Source organism: Hibiscus syriacus, unplaced genomic scaffold, assembly GCF_006381635.1.
Source record: "Hibiscus syriacus cultivar Baekdansim isolate YM2019G1 unplaced genomic scaffold, ASM638163v2 tig00110944_pilon, whole genome shotgun sequence".
In the NCBI taxonomy this organism is placed as follows: Eukaryota; Viridiplantae; Streptophyta; class Magnoliopsida; order Malvales; family Malvaceae; genus Hibiscus; species Hibiscus syriacus.
Genome location: NW_024062925.1, coordinates 918,271 through 939,074, shown reverse-complemented (window position 1 = coordinate 939,074; position 20,804 = coordinate 918,271). Strand labels below are relative to the sequence as shown.

Below are 20,804 nucleotides of genomic sequence, written 5' to 3'. Positions count from 1 at the left end.
CGTATCGTTCGGCCGTACCATATCACCGTGGCACGTCCCCGGTACGTACCCCGACCGTCCCCGTGCCCGTTTTCGGGTACTTGAAACGCCCTTCCTCTGCCGTGCCCGTGCAACATAGGCCGCAATCATCGAAAGAAAAGGTTCAGCATCGTTGCTTTCTTGGCTTTCTCGTTTGTCCTCGATGACTGAGATTATCTTCCCCTTGATACGTTTTTTGACGGTTTGCCGACCTATCTCTTGAGGCTGTGATAATCGAGAAGTGAGGCACATTTGCTTCGGAATTCTGAATCGTTTGATGACAGGACGATGCGGCAATTGAGCTTGCAAGGTCGGGAGCATAACTGCAATCTGAAGTTTTTGACAAGTTTGTATGTTAATTAGACAATGCCTATTTCGAGTTGCCCTTCCCCATATAAATGAGTAAAAGAATTTGAATGAAGTATTAAGATAATCAATCTTGATCTCGCGATAGCTCAAGTTCGGCTCAGAAATGATGAATGATCAAATTGAATTTATTCTTTTTTTCAAGTCGAACTCAAATATTTATCCCTTTAATTTGTTAAGGTGAGAAACAACCACCAAAAAAGTAGATGCTTACCTTCACAGCATGTGCACTGAAAAGAAATCCTATGTATTTCCCCTTGAAAACCATATGTTAAGTTAATCGATTGATGGAATGGCCAAAAGAGGTGAATTGGCAATTAAAATTTTGGTGGAAGCTTTTGTAGAAAATTGAAAATATTTGCACAACGATTAGAGTGATTCGACTTTCTCAACCAAAGTCTACATCCACTACCTTAGCTATCCACACTAAGGAGTTTCCAACAAATTCACTAATTTGTTCTTTCTTTTGAGGACAAGAAAACCTTACAACTCCCTCAATTATACCCCAAATTCTTGAGCACACTCTTTTTCAAAGAGAAATACACAATTTGCAAACTTACAAGTAAAACCTCACAAGGTAAGATGTTTGCACAATTCTAGAACAAGAAAAGACACTCACAAATAATTACAAATGAGCAAAATGGTGTTCTTGAAAGCAAAATGAATATTGAAAGGAAAATTGGCTTGATTTGCACAAACTTGGTGTTTGATGCTTTCTCTATTGTTTCTCTATGATTTCTTGTTGATCAAAGGCTTCAGAACTTGTTTAAATACTCCCTCAATTGATTCTGAACGTTGGGGATGATTAATGAGTCAATGGAGCCGTTTAAGTGTAAAAATCATTAATACAACAGCTTGGAGCGTGGGGGAATCGGTTTTCCTAAGTGTAAAATTCAAATATTTCGACCGTTAAACAGGGAGAATCAGTTCCCTCCGAGCATTCTGTTTTTCTCGTAGCCAAACTATTCAGGGGGAATCGGTTCCTCTAGACATTCTGGAATTTTTGGCTTTGAATCGGTTCGAAATACTTTGTAAATTATTTTTAAATAATTTTAGATTAAAACTTAATTTTACACTTGAGTAAGGATTAAAAATGACATTTGAAAGATTTGGAGTAATATTTTGATATTTGAATAATTATATGGAATATACTTAGAAAATCTTTTTGGAAAATCTTAAAATTCATTTATCTTAATTTGTTATATAGAAATATCAAAATGTTTTCAACAACCTCCCCCTTTTTGATATAACAAAGCATTTTAGTAATTTTAAGATTTTGAAATCAAATTTTGAAATTACTCCCCCTTACTCTAACACTTCTCCCCTTTAAACACTTTAATATTTCTCCCCCCTTTTTGTTAAATCAAAAAGACCTTTAAAAGATTTTAAACAAGTTTTTGAAAAACAATTAGCCAATTGATAACTAAATATAGCGTAAGCTGCTAAGATCATAATCAAGAGAAAGATTAGCCATTAGTTCCATAATTCAATATTCATAAACAATGTGAAATGACAAAAATTGGTCATAATGCAACTAATATGTAAATGATGCAAAAATAAACATTAAGCTCAAAATGAAAGTGAAAATCAAACCAAATATATAAGCATGTAAGTTCAAATATCCAATTATCCAACAAATTCAAACACCAAAAATAAAACAATCCATGAACATCAAAATGTTTCACAGTTAAAAGTTTTGAGTTCGGGACGATAAACTCATTGACCCAAAGACCGAGTTTGATAAACAAATTACTAAAGAAACAACCATAAACCAAGGTTTCTATATTCTTGGAAGGAACAATGTTTATGGAAACTCACTAAAGATGATATGTGGCAGATTAATCTTCTTTTTATGTTGAATACAATATATCCACCATATATCTATGTTCCTAAGGGAGGAGTACCTACCTCTGGATGGTCTAAACTACCAAGAGATCAAATAATGAAGGAATTTATCACAATGAGTTCTTAGGGTACTCTCACTATCCTTAGACTTATAGGGCGAATCCACAGTCTCTTTTTTATTAAACCTGAGTTATCTAGTTCAAAATGGGTAGCGATTGTGCCAGAGTCAATAAAAATGAATTGTCCTAAATGATAGGATCGAATTCCTATAGGTTCAGATCGGCGCTCGTTTTGGACACATACCACATTAGAATAGAAAAATGCGGACTAATTGATGATAAACCAAATGTTTGATTTTAAAGAGTTTATCAAAATTCTAGGATTTAAGAGTAGGAAGATATTGGAAGTCCATATCTTCTATAGCTTGGATCGAATGGATACGCTCTTCCCAGATTTTGTATGACTCAAACAAGTATGGTACATATGGTATAGATCTTGTCCACAACCAGGTACGTTGAAACAAGAGTTCATAATGGTCATATTTGGGTTATTTGGATTGGGTGGAGGAATAAGAGGTCGATTTTGACTTGAGCTACTAGACAATGTCCTAGGCCGTTTAGGATTTGACATGGTTTAAGAATCAAAATAGAATATGTAACCTGCAAATTTAAACACATGTATGCAATATAATCAAACTCAAAACTCAAATAAGTCCTCAATATTTCAAGGTTCTCTAAACTGAATCCTAAATGGCAATGTTTTAAAAAACTATTTGGAAAATAATGTTTGAAAATCATAATACGTAGTTTTTATGAAAACATAATTGAATCAAAACATCAATTAAAACACAATTTTTGATTTTTTTTTTCGAAATTTAAAGATAGTTTTGAAAATTTGAGTGTTTTTGACGAAATTGGTTGTAAAATCATCATATAACCAGTGTCCGATGTAATGTTCATCTTAGAACTAATCAAACTAGTTCTAAGTTCAAAAATCAATGAAATAGAGGATTTTGAAATATTACCTTGAAAATTTGGATTTTATGAGAATGTGATGTTGTTTGCAAGGATTAGAAGTTGAAGAACGATCTAATTCCGACTTGTATTTGATGATTTTGGCAAAAATGGAGATTTAGAGAGAAAGAGATGATGAACGACGTTTAAGAAAGAAGAGAGGTTTTGAGAGAATGGGTTTTCTGATCGTGATATATCCAGAACCTGTGGGGGGTATCGATTCCCTCAATGAGGGAATCGGTTCCCATTCAAAGGGGGAATCGGTTCCCCTTCAAGGGGGTATCGATTCCCTCTGCACTAAAACTACTAAAATTTGATTTTAAACACTCAAAATGCTAAATTAATTTTCTCTAGTGGTATTGGCAACTCATATTACAAAAAATTAACTATGTTCAATCAATCAAATTTATCATTAAAATTTATTTGAACATATAATCAATTTTTCACAAAGAATAATAAACTCCCCCTAACTAATAGCAAAGAATGCAATCAAATTTATTATAAACATTTTTCATTTATTCTTAAAAGTGCTAAAATTATTTTAAACAATAAGTGAAGATAGGTCAGTTAAACCTAATTCTCTCCTAAGTGTTCAAAATCTTTCATTGTCTAAAGGATTTGTAAAGATATCCGCTAATTGATGCAAAGTATCAACAAATTCTAGAACTATATCTTCCTTAGTGACATGGTCTCTAATGAAGTGATGTCTTATTTCAATGTTCTTAGTTCTAGAGTGTTGGATGGGATTTTTTAGTGAGACAAATAGCACTAGTATTGTCACACTTGATAGGAATGGTACCTACTTCAATTCCATAATCAAAAAGTTATTGTTTCATCCATAAAACTTATGCACAACAACTACCAGCTGAAATGTATTCGACTTCAGTGGTAGATAATGCAACACAATTTTGTTTCTTTGAAAACCAAGAAATCAACATATTTCCAAGGAATTGGCAAGTACCGAGGTGCTTTTCCTATCTAATTTGCATCCTCCATAATCCGCATCAGAAAAGGCATGCAAGCTAAAGCTAGAGTCTCTAGGATACCACGTCCTAAACTAGGAGTGTCCTTAAGGTATCTAAAGATTCTCTTAACAGTTAGTAAATGTGATTCCTTAGGGCATGATTGAAATCTAGCACATAAGCAAACACTAAACATAATTTCCGGTCTACTTACGATTAGATAAAGCAAAGAATCAATCATTGACCTATATAATTTAACATCCACACATTTACCTCCTTCATCTATGTCAAGCTTGTTGATGAGCTCATTGAAGTGTCATGAGGTTTCCCATTTTCCAGTCCAAACTTCTTGAGCATATCTTTGACGTACTTAGCTTGATTGATGAAGATGCCATCTTTTCTTTGCTTGATTTGGAGTCCCAAGAAAAATGAGAGCTCCCCCATCATGCTCATCTCAAATTCACTTTGCATTAGCTTGGAAAATTCTTGGCAAAGAACATCATTAGTAGAACCAAATATTATATCATCAATATAAATTTGAACTACTAATAAATCTTTACCTTTATGCTTTAAAAATAATGTAGTGTCAACCTTCCCTTTTGAAAAACCTTTTTCAATTAAAAAGTTTGACAATCTTTCATACCAAGCTCTAGGAGCTTGTTTTAAACCATAAAGTGCTTTTGTCAATTTAAGAACATGATTTGGAAATTTTGAATCTTCAAAACCTGAAGGTTGTTCCACATACACTTCTTCTTTTATAAAACCATTTAAAAATGCACTTTTAACATCCATTTGATATAATTTAAATTCATGAAAACATATAAATTCTAATAACATTCTAATTGCTTCCATCCTAGCTACGGGAGCGTATGTTTCATCATAGTCTATGCCTTCTTCTTGAGTATAGCCTTGAGCAACAAGTCTAGCCTTGTTTCTCATTATATTACCACTTTCATCAAGCTTATTCCTAAATACCCATCTAGTACCTACAGTAGATTTATTACTAGGCCTTTCAACTAATGTCCATACTTTACTTCTCTCAAATTGATTTAACTCTTCTTGCATAGCCATAATCCAATGTTCATCATTTAATGCTTCTTTAATATTATTAGGCTTTATGCATGAGATAAATGCAACATAATTACAAATATTTCTAAGAGAAGATCGAGTTGTTACCCCTTTGGATGGATCACCTATGATTTCACCATTCTTGACATAGTTGTACTCTCTTGGGTAAGATACTTCCTTTTCTTCAATGGTTGGATTATCGAGAGGATCATGAGTTTCCTCATCTTTCGTTTCTTCATTTGATGATGGTTCTTCAACGTCATGTCTAACGTCATTTGTATTTATAATACCTACATCACCATTCAAACAAGAATCCTTCCTCATAAGGAGATTATCATCGAAAACAACATGTATAGACTCTTCTACAACTAAAGTTCTTTTATTAAATACTCTATAAGCTTTAGAATTTAAGGAATAACCCAGAAAAATTCCTTCATCACTTTTAGCATCAAATTTGCCAAGATTGTATTTACCATTGTTTAAAACAAAACATTTACATCCAAAATGATGAAAATAACTAATGTTAGGCTTTTTATTTTTAAAAAGTTCATATGGAGTTTTCTTCAAAAAAGACCTAATCATTACTCGATTAATAACATAACAGGCAGTATTTATGGCTTTCGCCCAAAAATATTTTGGCAAATTGTTTTCACAAAGCATGGTTCTAGCCATTTCTTCTAAAGTTCGATTTTTCCTCTCAACAACTCCATTTTGTTGAAGAGTTCTAGGAGCTGAAAAATTATGGCTAATACCATTAGAATTATAAAACTCAGTAAATCCAAGATTTTCAAATCCAGTTCCATGATCACTCCTAACACTAATTATAGAGTAACCTTTTTCGTTTTGGATTACTTTTGAAAACATGATGAATTTTTTCTAATGCTTCATCTTTAGTACTTAAGAATAGAATCCAAGTATATCTAGAATAGTCATCTACCAAAACAAATGCATATTGTTTTCCACCCAAGCTAGTAGTTTTAGATGACCCAAAAATATCTAATTGGATCAATTGTAATACTCTACTAGATGATACGTCATTAATGGATTTAAAAGAAATTCGCCTTTGTTTTCCTTTAGCACAAGCATCAAAAATTTTATCATTATCAAATTTTAGCTTAGGCAGCCCTCGAACCAATTCTCCTTAAACTAACCGTTGCAAAACACTCATACTAGCATGTCCTAGTCTCCTATGCCATAACCAACTATCATGTTCATCCTTAGCAACTAGGCATAAATTAGTCATATATATAGAGTCTAAATGCACCATGTAAATGTTTCCTATTCTATGACCAACAAGCATAATCAAAATAGATGCAATGTCAATCAATTTTTCAAATACTTAATTTAAAAAATAAGACATTGTATCTTTTGTCAAATTTATCTAATCGGATTATGCTTTAATCCATTCACATACAAAACATTATGCAATGTTGATTATCGAGATTAAAAACACATGCATAAAGTTTTTGAAAATGTTATGCATTAAAACTTTAAAAAAAATCTATGTATAAACATTAAGAAAAATTTAAGGTCAAAATTTTGTAAAACCAAAGTTCTTGAAAAATCGATATCAATTGTTAAAGAGATTTCAATTACATTTTAAAAACCAATTTTGACCCAAAAAAAATTAATATGATGATGAACTATAGTTTATAAAACATTACCAAAAATTACTATGTTCATCATACAATATTTTTCAACATACATGAGATAAAACATAATCATTTAGAATTATTCAACATCTAAAACCTCATGCATGCATAAACTAAATGAGCAACCAAATAAAATAAAAACATTAAGTTTAGAAGTTACCCATTCATTTTTCATGTGTGGCTAGAGCATCTTGAATATCATCATCTTCATCACCATTGCTCCTACACACCTACAAGAGACATTTAAGTATATTTTGGTATCCAAATTGCTTTGGATCCTTTAACATTAGTTTCAATACCTCTTGTTCCTTTTGGAACCCATACTTGTCTAATTTTAAATCATTTTCCTTTCTTTAAAGGACAAGTATGTTCCTTATGACCATGATAATGACAATGTGAACATATTGTCATTATTGAACTAGACGAATTATTTAAAATGATCTTTTTTTCTTTTGTTAAGCATTCAAGCTTAACTTTCAAATCGAAGTTTTCATTTTCAATACTTTCAAATTTCATTTTTGAAAGCTCTAAATCCTTCTTCAAGATTTCATTTTGATTTTCAAAATCCATTTTCGTTTCTAGAAGAAGTTTGTTTAATTTGAAAATTTCATTTTCAAAGTTTTCATATTTTATTTTTGAAAGCTCTAACTCCTTTCTCAACATTTCATTTTGATTTTCCAAGTCTGTTTTAGCTTTCAAAAGAAGATCAATTTTAGCAATAAATTTAGAAATCAGATTTTTATATTTGGAGTTCATGGTCTCAAACTCCAAAAAATAATTCATCATAAGCATCTTGTAACTCATTAAAAGATTTTGAATTTAATCTATTTGAGTTAGAAGATACCTTTGGCTCTGTGAGAGCTAATAGAGACATCATCTTTATTGGTTCTTCTTCTTCCTTGTCTCTATAGATCTCCTCAAGCTTATCCCACATCTCCTTGGCATTTGAACAAGAAGAAACTCCTTTATATACATTAGAATCAATTGCACAACACAACATGTGCATAGCCTTTGTGTTTTGTTGAGCTTTCTTCCGTTCTTGATCACTCCACTTCTTTGCCTTCTTTATAGCAGAAGAATATCCTTTCTCGATCATCATCCAAGCTTCCATATCAAATGCTTGGATAAATATCATCATAAGCTTCTTCCAACGATGATAATTTGTTCCATTGAAGTGTGGAGGCACGTCAATTGGTCTGGATTCTTCCATGGAGAATGAACCGGGAAGTGGACGCCATCTTTATCGATTTAACTCTTCCCGGATCTACTCAAGAGGTGGTTAAACCTTTAAATGAGTCAAGCTTTGATGCCAATTGTTAAGTTAATTGATTGATGGAAATAGCCAAAAGGGGGTGAATTGACAATTAAAATTTTGGTGGAAGCTTTTGCAGAAAATTGAAAATATTTGCACAACGATTTAGAGTGGTTCGACTTTCTCAACCAAAGTCTACGTCCACTACCTTAGCTATCCACACTAAGGATTTTCCAACAAATTCACTAATTTGTTCTTTCTTTTGAGGACAAAGAGTAACCTTACAACTCCCTAAGAATTATACCCCAAATTCTTGAGCACACTCTTTTTCAAAGAGAAATACACAAATTTGCAAACTTATAAGGAAAACCTCACAAGGTAAGATTTTGCACAATTCTAGAACAAGAAAAGAACACTGACAAATAATTACAAATGAGCACAAATGGTGTTCTTGAAAGAAAAATGAATATTAAAAGGAAAATTGGCTTGATTTGCACAAACTTGGTGTTTGATGCTTTCTCTCTTGTTTCTCTATGATTTCTTGTTGATCAAAGGTTTCATAACTTGTTTAAAAACTCCCTCAATTGATTCTGAAAGTTGGGATGATTAATGGAGTCAATGGAGCCTTTTAAGTGTGAAAACCATTAATACAACAGCTTGGAGCGTGGGGGGGGGGGAATCGATACCCCCTCATGGGGAATCGGTTCCCTAAGTGTAAAATTCAAATATTTCGACCGTTAAACAAGGGGGAATCGGTACCCCTTGGGGGGGAATCGGTTCCCTCCCAGCATTCTGTTTTTCTCGGAGCCAAACTATTCAGGGGGAATCGGTACCCCTTGGGGGGGGAATCGGTTCCCTCTAGACATTCTGGAATTTTTGGCTTTGAAACGGTTCGAAATACTTTGTAAAATTATTTTGAAATAATTTTAAGATTAAAACTTAATTTTACACTTGAGTAAGGATTAAAAATGACATTTGAAAGATTTGGAATAATATTTTGATATTCGAATAATTATATCAAATATACTTAGAAAATCTTTTTGGAAAATCTTAAAATTCATTTATCTTAATTTGTTATATCGAAATATCAAAATGTTTTCAACAATCTCCCCTTTTTGATATAACAAAGCATTTTAGTAATTTTAAGATTTTGAAATCAAATTTTGAAATTACTCCCCCTTACTCTAACACTTCTCCCCTTTAAACACTTTAATATTTCTCCCCCTTTTTGTTAAATCAAAAAGACATTTAAAAGATTTTAAACAAGTTTTTGAAAAACAATTAGCCAATTGATAACTAAATATAGCGTAAGCTGCTAAGATCATAATCAAGAGAAAGATTAGCCATTAGTTCCATAATTCAATATGCGGTACTCTTTGTTAAGAATTATTTTGGAAGAAAAAAATGGAGCTTTATGGTCGATGTGTCGTTTCTACAGTACATATGTATGTATGTAGGATTTTCCCGGGTGATGTACTTAATTTGTAACTATCTCTGGGTAAAATCTGTGTGTTCTTGATTTGTGATTTCTTATGATTAAGCAAGGAAATGAAGAGATAAAAGGGGGCTTTGAATATTTAGGTGCACTTTAGATTCAAAACCTCTGTTTTGTTGCTGCATGACCTGAAGCAAGGAGATCCTGCAATTCCGCTTATTGCAATTACTGCATCGACAGTCAGTCCGGCACCCCTTTGGCTTTCCATTCTGCAAGCTACTCCACTACTGATCTTAAGTTGCTCCCTATAATATGGACAACTAGCATGAGAGAGTGATTAAGAGGGCAGGACTTACGAACACTGGAATTTGTAACAAGCATGCATGCAATTACTGGTAGTAAAAATTACCTTCAATTGTTGGTGAAATGAAAAATTTGCAAAATCACATGTATAATCACATCACTCTCTCGAAAACTTTTTTACGCCAGCCCTGAAATCAACAGATGTGGATAAGCTTGAAAACAGGGTATTCAGCTTATATTTTTACCTAGATTAGAAGCAAGAATCACATTTGCTGTTTAAGCTATTTCCGTGCTTCAGAACATATTATTCGAGGCCTGACTTTAATCTTTCAACATGAAAAGTTCAAAGGATTGCATTCATCAGGTGAAAACGCACTTTCACATCGCAATCCACTAGGAGCATCCCCTCGTTTAATCACCAGTTCGGCAGCAACACACTTGAAATAAATCCAACTCTACTAAATGTTACTTGAGATACTTTTAAATGAAGGGTAAACCTTCTGAAAGATTAGTTTTCTTCAGATACTTTTAAAAAATCTCCTTCAAATACAAATTTTGGTCCATACATTCTGTTTACAGATTATAATTCAAAATATCAGTTGAACTTACAGGGATCATTATAATGAGAATCTGCAAAACCAGGAGACATGTGGACTGAACTCCGTAAATGGAGAGGAGAGTTAAAGACAAGGCAGCAGACATAAAAAGTTAGAAGGAAATACACAGCACTCCATGAAATTAAAATCCACAGCCAACACCAATCACAAAAAAAAAAAACAGGTTGTTTGAGAAAATCTGTCTATAATGTCATTCAAAAACTCAAGTCAAATGCTCAAAAGCAGACCTTTTGAAAGAAGCCTTTGATCCCTGTGAGCAAGTCATCGAAAATGGACAGACATACTTCGGTGCCGCTGAAATAAAATAAATAAAATCATAACATTCTATATAACCTAAGATAAGAAAAATGTTTCACTATGGAACTTGCCTGAATTTTGCATCATTCTTAGGAACTGAAGGCTGCCTACTGACCCTTCTTAAGTGATAATGATATATCTTATTATCACTAATGCCTGCAGCCTCGCACACAAATTTGAATTCATTAAATACATACATTCACATGTGCATGTGTGTGTTATAAGAATTATTTTTGAAATAATTTCAATACACAATTAATTGATATTTTCCTTTTCTTTGCAAAAGTAAAATACCAAATCCAATCATAGGATACAAAATATTATTATGATTTTAGTCGAATGTTACTGATTTAAATTAATAAAAATATTAGTTATTGTCGTTGAAACGAATAGAATAATAATATCCAACGATTATAAGATTAGGCCTACAATGAGAATTATAATATATTTTCCCGTAATTTTGTCTTTAGAAAATAACTCTTCATGCAGGAAAGGTCGTCATTGCCATATGCGGTCACAATCTATTTCTCTATATTTTCTAATTAACCATAAACAAATAGACATTAGATTAATTATTTGAGGATTATTTATATATTATCGATTTATCTATGATATATATAAACTCAAGAATTTAGAAAATACTTTAAACTGTCTAGCATACTTTTAAGGACAATAATTCCATTTGTTGAATTGATTAAGAATAATTATCAATTACTTGATAGATTCAAATGTGTTAATGTGAACGTGAACGTGATAAGTGATTTCAATTTTATCTTTATTTGAATAAAATTTAAAGAATAAAAATGAACTTATCAAGTGGTAATAGTGGTAAAAATGAATATTGTTCTCTCTAAAAGTTATGGATTCGAATAGTTGCATTATAGTGTGTGTTGTCAATTGGTTCTAGTGTGAGTATAAGGTAATATGTGTTCAAAGGCTCTAAATCATTTAAGATTGAACACTTATATCCTTCTCGAACCTGAAACTTTAAAAAATAACAACAATTTCTTAATGATTAAGGTTGCTTGATTCGTGCACAATTTCGTGATATTTGAAATATATATATATAATATAAGTCTATAAAAATTGTAACAATTTTTATATTCTTGCAACTAATTATATAATTGTGTAATTTTAAGTCATTTTCACCTTAAATTAAATAATAAAAAAACATATACTTCTTAAAAACGTTTTGTTGAAAGTACTCTCTTACAGTTCACTAATCGACCACACCCTTGAACCCTAATTAGACTCTCGAGTCAGGATCAATTCACAATTGACCTCGGGATTTTAATCCCTTTATAGACATGAAATTCAAGGCGTCAAAGCAAGGAGAGCAGCTCCTTTTTGTTTTCACAGACAAATAGCGTCCACGACTAAGCAAGCAGACAAAATCCAAGCGCTGTTTGCATATTGGGATGTGATTTGCAGCCCTCGTTTTTCCATTGGACAAATGCTTTTTAATCACATAAAATGTATAGAAATTCAAATGTTCTAAAAATACTAATTGTATTAATATATAGAACAATTGAAAGAAATTATTAACTGCTTTAAAAAAAATAGTGCTACTATATATAAAGCTTGGGAAATCTGAAGAACCATAACCTAACCTTGCCATGGTGTTTGACTGTGCCGGTTTTGTTGCACATATGTTGAAGAAGAAGTGTTGAAACGATGATTAAGCTCGGCTAAGTTAGGGAAATGATCTCTATGGGGAAATGGTTTAAGATCCAAGAAATCTCTTGTCGTCCCATTCCCGTCATTGTTCTTATTAGCACCATTACTGGTGTTTCCTTTGGTGCTCCATGTCCTATAGAAAGACTGTTCAAATGGTGAAGACCCTTCAAACCCAGTTGCAGAAGGCAAAGAGCGCAGCATTTCATTGAGAAGAGAATTTAAAGGAGCACATGAGTACTGTTCCATGAGACCAGAGGTGATAGCAGCAGCTTTATTCCCATGGGGAAACCCGCTTCCAAGGTCTTGGTCACGTGAGAATAAACCCAGACCAGAACCGGCTGTTGACCCTACAAAATAAGGTCGACTTTGCATGGCTACAGGTGATTGTTGGCTCATGGTGACACCCATTTGAGCTGCTTTTTGCAGGAGTGCAGTTGCAGACGTGTGTGGAGAAGAAACTATTGCAGACATGTTTTGGCTAGGGTTTTCTGACAGTCGGTGGTCTAACTCTAACCATGTTGGATTCATGCTATCTTCAGTTCCAGCTCTTGCATTGAAAGGATGACCTTCTTCTTCTTTAGCCGAGAGGGCATTGAAGCCATGGCTATGGACCTGGGGTTGCAGGCTGTTCATTTGTTGTGTTGTAATTGCTCTTGCACTCTCCTCGGCCAAGGCATCACAAAACGCTCTGTGAGTAATGAAACTGTCCCTTCTGTACAAAAAACAAGCAAATAAAACAAAAACAGCAACTCAATGGACAAAAACATACTAATTTCTTAATCCAAAGCACCATTAAAAATTGTCCCTCATGTAGTGTATACATCAATTACAGACACACACCAGAAGCTGACGCTATGCGCATGCAGGAGAGTGAAGAGAGATGAAAGATTTGAGGCATATTTTGAGATCTTAACTTAATGGATATGTGATTCAAACTAAAAAGTTCACTTAATTTTTTTTACCTGGAGAAAAGGGTGCCGCAGTCACATCTATACTCTCTGGTGCCACAAATTTTGGAATGAGCTTTCCAGTCAGATTGAACAGCGTAAGTCTTTGAACACTTTTCGCACTTCCATTTCTTCTCGCCATGCTTTCTGCAAAAGTGTTTCTTGATCCCCGTGAGGTCCCCGAGTGCCCTAGACGGCTCGTGGTGCACGCATGTTGTCTCAGGGCACACATACACTTTCTTCCTCGCCACTTCCTTGTTTGTTCTTTGCTTTAGCTTCCATGGCAGATTGTGTCCTCTTCTGTGTAGCTGCAGATTCTGGTCTCTTTGGAACCCTTTGTTGCAGATCTCACATAAGAACCTGTTTGTCGCCAACAGCGTCTTGGGTGACAAAGCTATCACTTCAGCATCCGGGTCTGGAAAAAAAATACAATTTTGAAACCCCCGACTCAAACTGTTTTCATTGATTCTGATTGTTTTTGAGAAAATTAATGAAAACCTGGGTTGCCTGGTAGATTTCTCTTCTTCTTTGCTGCATTGGGTGCTTGGTTTGTTGAAGCAATAGACTGTTGTGGGTACAATGCTGTGGCAGTCCCTGAAGCAGCACTAAATTCACCAGATGTTGAAGTCAATTTTGACATACTCTCGTCCATCATTATATTTACATATATATCAACTTTATAATATGTATGAATAACAGAATGTTCTGAGATCTTGCTAAAGCCCTAATTTAGAAAGGCTATTCATAGTGGAAACTGGAAAGTAATAATTAAAGCAAGAAGAGTAGCTGATAATACCCAGAAATCATGAAAACTAGAATAAACTACTCTTAAAGCATTCAAGTTCCAAAGAGAAAAGAAAGAACACTTTGCTTGTGGCAGATGATAACACCGTGAAGATCAATGAACATAACGCCATGAAAAAGACTCATAAATGAACCCAGAAAAGATTTTTAAAGAGGAACTAAATAAATATGAACTGGAAAACGAGAGAGAAAGGGAGAGTTATGAGAGATTGATGGAGATGTGGCTGAGAATTGTTGAGGAGAGAGAGAGATTCCAGAGAAACAACACTCCACTTATCCCAAAATCAAATACCATGAAACCCAAAGCAGATAGAGAGTTAGCTAAGCTTGTCGGTAAGCTTTTTCACTTTCTGTCTTTTCTTTTGTTTTCTTCTTAGGCTTACTCTATCAGAGGGCGGGGAAAAGAATTCTTTTATTTGATTTTTAACTTTTTTTATGCTTTTCCTAAGAAACAAACACTGATTTATTCCACCATTTTCACACCGCCTTCCCTCTTCACATGAAAAGTAGACATGAAAAGTAATCCATCTATAAAAGATGGCGGTAGTATTTTAGTTCTAATTATGGTTTTGTTGTATCCAACATCCATTAGGTTAAAATTTAATTTTTCAAATATTTAAATATAATATTTTATTTATATACATTTAAGGATTAAAGTTAAATTTATATGTATATATTTTATATTTATGTTTGTGTTAGCACGTCTCCAACACATATAAACTTATTTTCTTTTGAGAAAAATAAATTTATTTTTTATTTAATTTAATCTCTCATTGATTTTAAGGTTTATTCATAAAAAAATATCTTAATATATGCTGACTTTGACAAATTTATGCTTATCTAGATGTTTTAAATTTAATACTTTTTATTTTTTTTATGAGTAAATTACATTGTTCCTCATTGAAATTTACTCTCTCCTGTTTTGTTCACTGCACTTTCAATTTTTCTATTTTGCTCATTAAACTTTACACATTGAATAGTTGTGCTCACTTTGCCATTAACTTTTAAACGGCATGATGATGTGTCTTTTTTTATTTAATATAAATAATTGAAAATATAAGATAAATTACACCGTTCCTCACTGAACTTTACTTTCTCTCCTATTTTGCTCATCCGACTATAAAATAAAAATAGAAGTTGATCGGATGCCACTATCGGCCACCGTCGACCGCCGTAGACGGTGAATGTTCGATCTCAAATTTCATGATTCGCTTCGCCTCGACACCTTGAGTCCGAATCCAATCTCTATTTTATCGGAACTTGCTTTGAAGTCCACGGATTGGAAATTGAGAGTGAGGAAGTCGAAACGTTTCAGTCGAGAAAATGACATGTCATCAGACCATTAGAGTTAACGGCAGAGTGTGCAAAACATTTCGATATATAAATTTCGGTGAGCAAAATAAAAAAATTGAAAGTACGGTGAGAAAAATAAGAGAGAGAGTAAAGTTCAGTGAGGAATGGTGTAATTTACCCTTTTTTATTGAACGATTAGAGTTAAGATTTTTATATATTTATTTTGATTATTCAGTTAGATTGATATTTATATTCATGTTTGTGTTAGCACGTGTCTCTAATATATACATGAATTTGTTTCCTTTCAAACAATATAAATTTATTATAATTCATTTTTTTTTAAATTTAATCTCCGCATGATTTTAGGATTTATTCAAAAGAATTTATCTTTAACTGATGAAAGCTTTGACAGATCTACGCTCATATGTAGAGGATTTTATCAAGCACTATAAATTTTAATTTATATTTTCTTAAAATAATTTCATACATTTTTATTTATTTATTTATTTACAAATAAGTCTAGGAAGTGTATGAAAGTAGAGTGAGAAACCAAAAACTCTTAACCTAATACTTCACCCGTGTGATTTTGAAAGAAAGGAAGATAGCAAGTTGATTACAGGCTTTTTTAAAGAGTATAATTACGGTAGTTTAATTTAAGGTTAAAGATCAATAAATAATAGACACAATTGAAAATGTCATAAAAATTATAATATTTTCATTTAGCGTAACCTAAAATATTACGGGAAAAAAGTAATATATTCTGTTGTTAATCGAAAATTTTATAAAAAAAATTACAATAAAAAATATTAAAAATAATATTTTAAATTACATCCAACTAAAAATATTATATTATTTTATAACATCTTAGATTGTACATTTTCTTAACCTTAATTTAGTATGTCATTCTTGAGGCTCTCCCGAATAAGAGGTTAGAAAGCAAGACGTCTTTCTTCCTGTGAGAAACTTGTATAAAATACAGTGATTGAATTCCAAATTATTCTGGCAGACACAGTTCCCAATTTTTTTAAAAAACTTACAAACACTGTATATAAGTCTTGTCTAATATTTTGGGATTAACTGCTTAACTAATACTCTCAGTTTATAAGTAAAAAAAAAAAAGGTCGGTCCCCAATGTGCTGCCCAACCCATCATCATCACTTAAATTATTGCTGATGAGAGATAAATTGAAAGTTGAGAGGATAAGAAATGTCCAACTTCTTTAACCACGTGAATGATTGAACCGTGTGCACAAGCTATCTTCAAACACATTTATATGGGTTAATATTTAATTTATTAATTATACATAATTCATTATTCATTAAGCTTAGTGTGATGTCTCATTAACGAGGTGAATACAAATTTATTCTTTAATGCTAAATAAAGTTATTTATATTCAATATTTAATTTACATTGGGACATAGCATATGGGATTTTGTTTTGGGGGGGGGGGGGGGGAAGTGTTGTTGTATCACCATATATGAGAATTGAGATACAATGGTGATTCATGAGATTAGACGAGTCCCTTTGGAAGGTATTTTATGGAGTATGTTTTATTCCTGTTTCACAGTTGCTTTTTGTCTTCACACTCCTAAATCGATGGATTCTTTCTTTTAAAGAAAAGGAAGAAGTTGTGTTTAATGCGTTTTCATTTGTCATTTTCAGCTTTTACATTGTTAATTTCAGGTTGTACCATAATTCCACACCATTACACGTATGATTCCAGCTCATAATTCCCTTATTGTTTTTGAAATTATAAATTAATTTTAATGGTTGAAAATATATGATGATTAAGTTTATGTTCTGGGTATGTCTTCAGCTCTAGAAAGAATCATTTTAATCTTTTTTATGGTGTACTATTTGTGATGTGAAAATTGTTATGATATTAAGCACACAAGCAAAGGATGAAAACGAAGATGTCAAATTCATCTATGAAAACAACGCACATGTCATCAAGCAGGAACAGCAACAGAAAACATTACATTTATGTATCAAATTGAAAATCTTGTAAATTTCTTTCTTTTCATTGACAATGTAGAATCAGTTTTAACTATGATTTTCACAAGATTAAAAAAAAAAGTTATGCTATATTCCCACAGTACTATGATAGATACAAAGAAAGAAGAAACCAGAGTCAACTCCACTGCTATCATTTCAATCCATAATTATAGGCACAGTGAAGTAGTAGGATGGTAATTGAGTTTTTTTTTTACCCAAAAATCACCCATAATTAATTACGGCATCATTTCAAAAAAATTTATTGATATATCGCCCTTTTAGAAAATTTTACCGATCTATCACCTAAAGTTAGTAAGTTCTATATTTGATGCCCATGTTACAAACTACTACCTCAAACATTTGAGTCCATGCTTCAAGAGTTGCGGGGAAAGAACGAGGAATGATATAATTACATCAGCATCATCAATAAAGAAATGTGGACAAATGCATATGATGGTGGATATTGATATGGACACATGACGACGAACTTGGTTGAGACTATCAATTCGACCTTAAAGGGGGCATGTCATTTACCAGTAACGGCTTTGATAAAAACTACATATTTTCGTTTGGGAGATCTTTTTGCCAAGCTCGGGGGACAAGCTCAAACTTGGATGCAAAACGGTCATTTCTATCACCCTAGATTAGTTACAGATCTACAAAAAAGAATTGCTACATCAAATGGAATGTATGTAACAAGCTTCTCTATAACCCATGAATTGTTTCGTGTCACATAGATCTCGCGATCTCTTCAAAGGATTCAAGCTAACTCGTTCAGAGTTAATCTACGAGACAGATGGTGCAACTGTGGGTTTTTTCAAGCTCTGAAGTATCAATGCTCTCATGTCATAGCAGCTTGCTTGCATAATCGTCAAGACTATAACCGTTTTGTGGTTCTCGTATACCTACTATCAGAAGTGTTTAAGGTATATGAATTTGAGTTCCCCCATAGGTAATAAGAAATACCCTAATGAGGTTCAGAATTGGCTTTCGATTGTACCATATTCGTTCTTATTGAGGGAGCATGGTCGTTCAAAATCACTTGAATATGGATATTCGGGAAACGTCTAGATAAAACAAAAGATGTGGGCATTGTAGAAACCCAGGACACAGTTGGAAAAAATGTCCATCTCTTTTGTCATCAAGTAACCGTTGATGTTGTGCTTGATGTAGTTGTAGTTTATGAATGCCAAGTTTCTGTAATCTAATTTTCATTTACTTTAAGTTAATGTCATTTGAGCATCACCGATTAATTAAACAAGAAAGTGATACAAGAAAAGGGATTAAAAAACACTAAATAATAAAAGCATTCACTTAAATTAAGTAATAAAAAATTAACAAAATAAATTAAGTAATAAAAGGTAAATAATTAAAAATAATTACAATTGTTGGTAAATAAAAAAATTAAATAAAAAAAATAATGAAATGTATGAATCTATCGATGCCTGAGTCTTGAATGTGTTCTGCAGGGTAGTGGTTGTCTATCTCGAGGAGGATTTCTTTGTATAACTTATATGACTCCTCACTCTCATTATCATCATCACCATTGTCATTGTCATCATCGTCGTCGTGATCATCATCATCATCATCAGGAGTAGATACATTTTGTTGATAAGGGATGAATGACGATGTAACACCTCCATAGAATGAACCTGGAGGTGTATCACTGACTATCCCATCGCTCATAGAAAACTGGGAAAACTGCGAAAAGACCGACATTGATGAATGAGAAAACTGTACATGAGGTTTCTGTGTGGCGACCATCGGTGGCGAAGTTGGACCTGCCAAATAACCAGCATATGAACCTCAAGTTGGATATACAAACATAGAAATATAATATCCTCCAGGACGTATCATATAACTCTCCGACGGTGGCGGCATTTGGTATAGAAACGACAGTGGTGGCATTTGATATGGTTGCGGAGCTATCTGAAATTGTTGTGGAATGTACAACGGTGTAGACGGTGGCTGCTGTGAAGATTTCGGTACTGCAGCTAAGGAGGAACTGTAAGCGTCTTCTCTCCATCCATGAGTCGGGGGACGATTGTATTGTGACAGTGACGTCTTTGTCGACGCCGATGAATGCTCCCGCCTCGTGCTTCCTCGGAAAGTAGTAACGGTTTCCCGTTCCTATTGAACCACTCGTAATAACTATATGCAACCGTCAAATGGTCCACATAAATGGGTTCTATACGGGGAATATGCCCACGTCGATCCTCCCATATCATTACCCACTCATAATGCTTCAGCAGCCAATCCACTTCTTTTTTTTCCGCGTCGATCGGTGCTATGCAAATCGTTGAGATTCTTAAGTGCTTCCGAAATTGATTATACAAAACTAAATTGGCGGAGCACGCGATCAGTGGGATGTCACTTGACAATCGCATTACAGATCAGAGGGATCACCTCCATTCAAACATCTAATAGGCCCCTTAAGTCGTGTGGGATGCAAATCTTCATCTCTTCAGTATAATAAGGAGACCATTCAAACTAAAACAAATATATATATAGATCTTATCAAAATAATAATCTAATTATATAACGATAATTAAAGGTAATTTTTTTTTATTTAAATACATATCTCTGTGTCATCCTTCTTATCAATGAGTAGCCTAATTTCTTCTAATTCATCAGGTAAATCCCGATGATATTTCCTTACAGTAGACCACCTATTCAATGAAATAATTTTTATTACATACTAAATAAAATTATTAATATACGAAGTTAATATTGTAATTACTTCAATAATAGCGAGAATACCCACGGGTTTTTCACCACCGGACATAAAAAGGTCATGCAATACCTCGCCCAAGACTGCAGCAGAAGGAGACATTCACAGATAACATTTTTTTTCTATAGTCAGTAGCTCGACACATTTACTTATAGAGAAATGCCAAAACTACCGAGCCCCAACTCAGTGTGCCAGCATGATGAAAATCGGTGAGGTGACGCAACCACATACAGTGAACTTGATTGCGTGATTTGCCCGACATCATGAGCCCTCCTATCAGCTTTAGTATGCAAGCTCATGCATACATTTTAACCTATTCCTCCGAGGCGTCGCTACTCAAATGCTTGAAAGTTGCATCCAACCAATTTAACGAAATTCGATCACCGTTGAAATTAGGCGGGACACTTCTAAGATACTCCTGACACAATGAATTTCAGTCACCGTGCACCACCCCAGAAAGAACGTCTTCATCTATCGTAAGTCCCAAATGCATGGAAACATCCTCCAGTGTAATGTGTGTGCACTCTCA

The 20,804-nt window shown here is 33.4% G+C and overlaps 1 protein-coding gene across 1 annotated transcript; it reads right to left on the bottom strand.

Annotated features, from left to right (window-relative positions):
• Positions 1 to 12,387: 12,387 nt before the first annotated feature.
• LOC120147860 (protein indeterminate-domain 7-like) lies at positions 12,388 to 20,574 on the bottom strand. The gene is made up of 7 exons (XM_039161128.1): positions 20,448 to 20,574; positions 20,285 to 20,358; positions 19,407 to 19,674; positions 19,147 to 19,325; positions 13,951 to 14,176; positions 13,468 to 13,867; positions 12,388 to 13,217 (listed from the first exon to the last, which is right to left on the bottom strand). The coding sequence occupies exons 1-7, from the start codon at positions 20,572 to 20,574 to the stop codon at positions 12,434 to 12,436; spliced, it is 2,058 nt and encodes a 685-aa protein (XP_039017059.1). The 3' UTR covers positions 12,388 to 12,433.
• Positions 20,575 to 20,804: the final 230 nt, after the last annotated feature.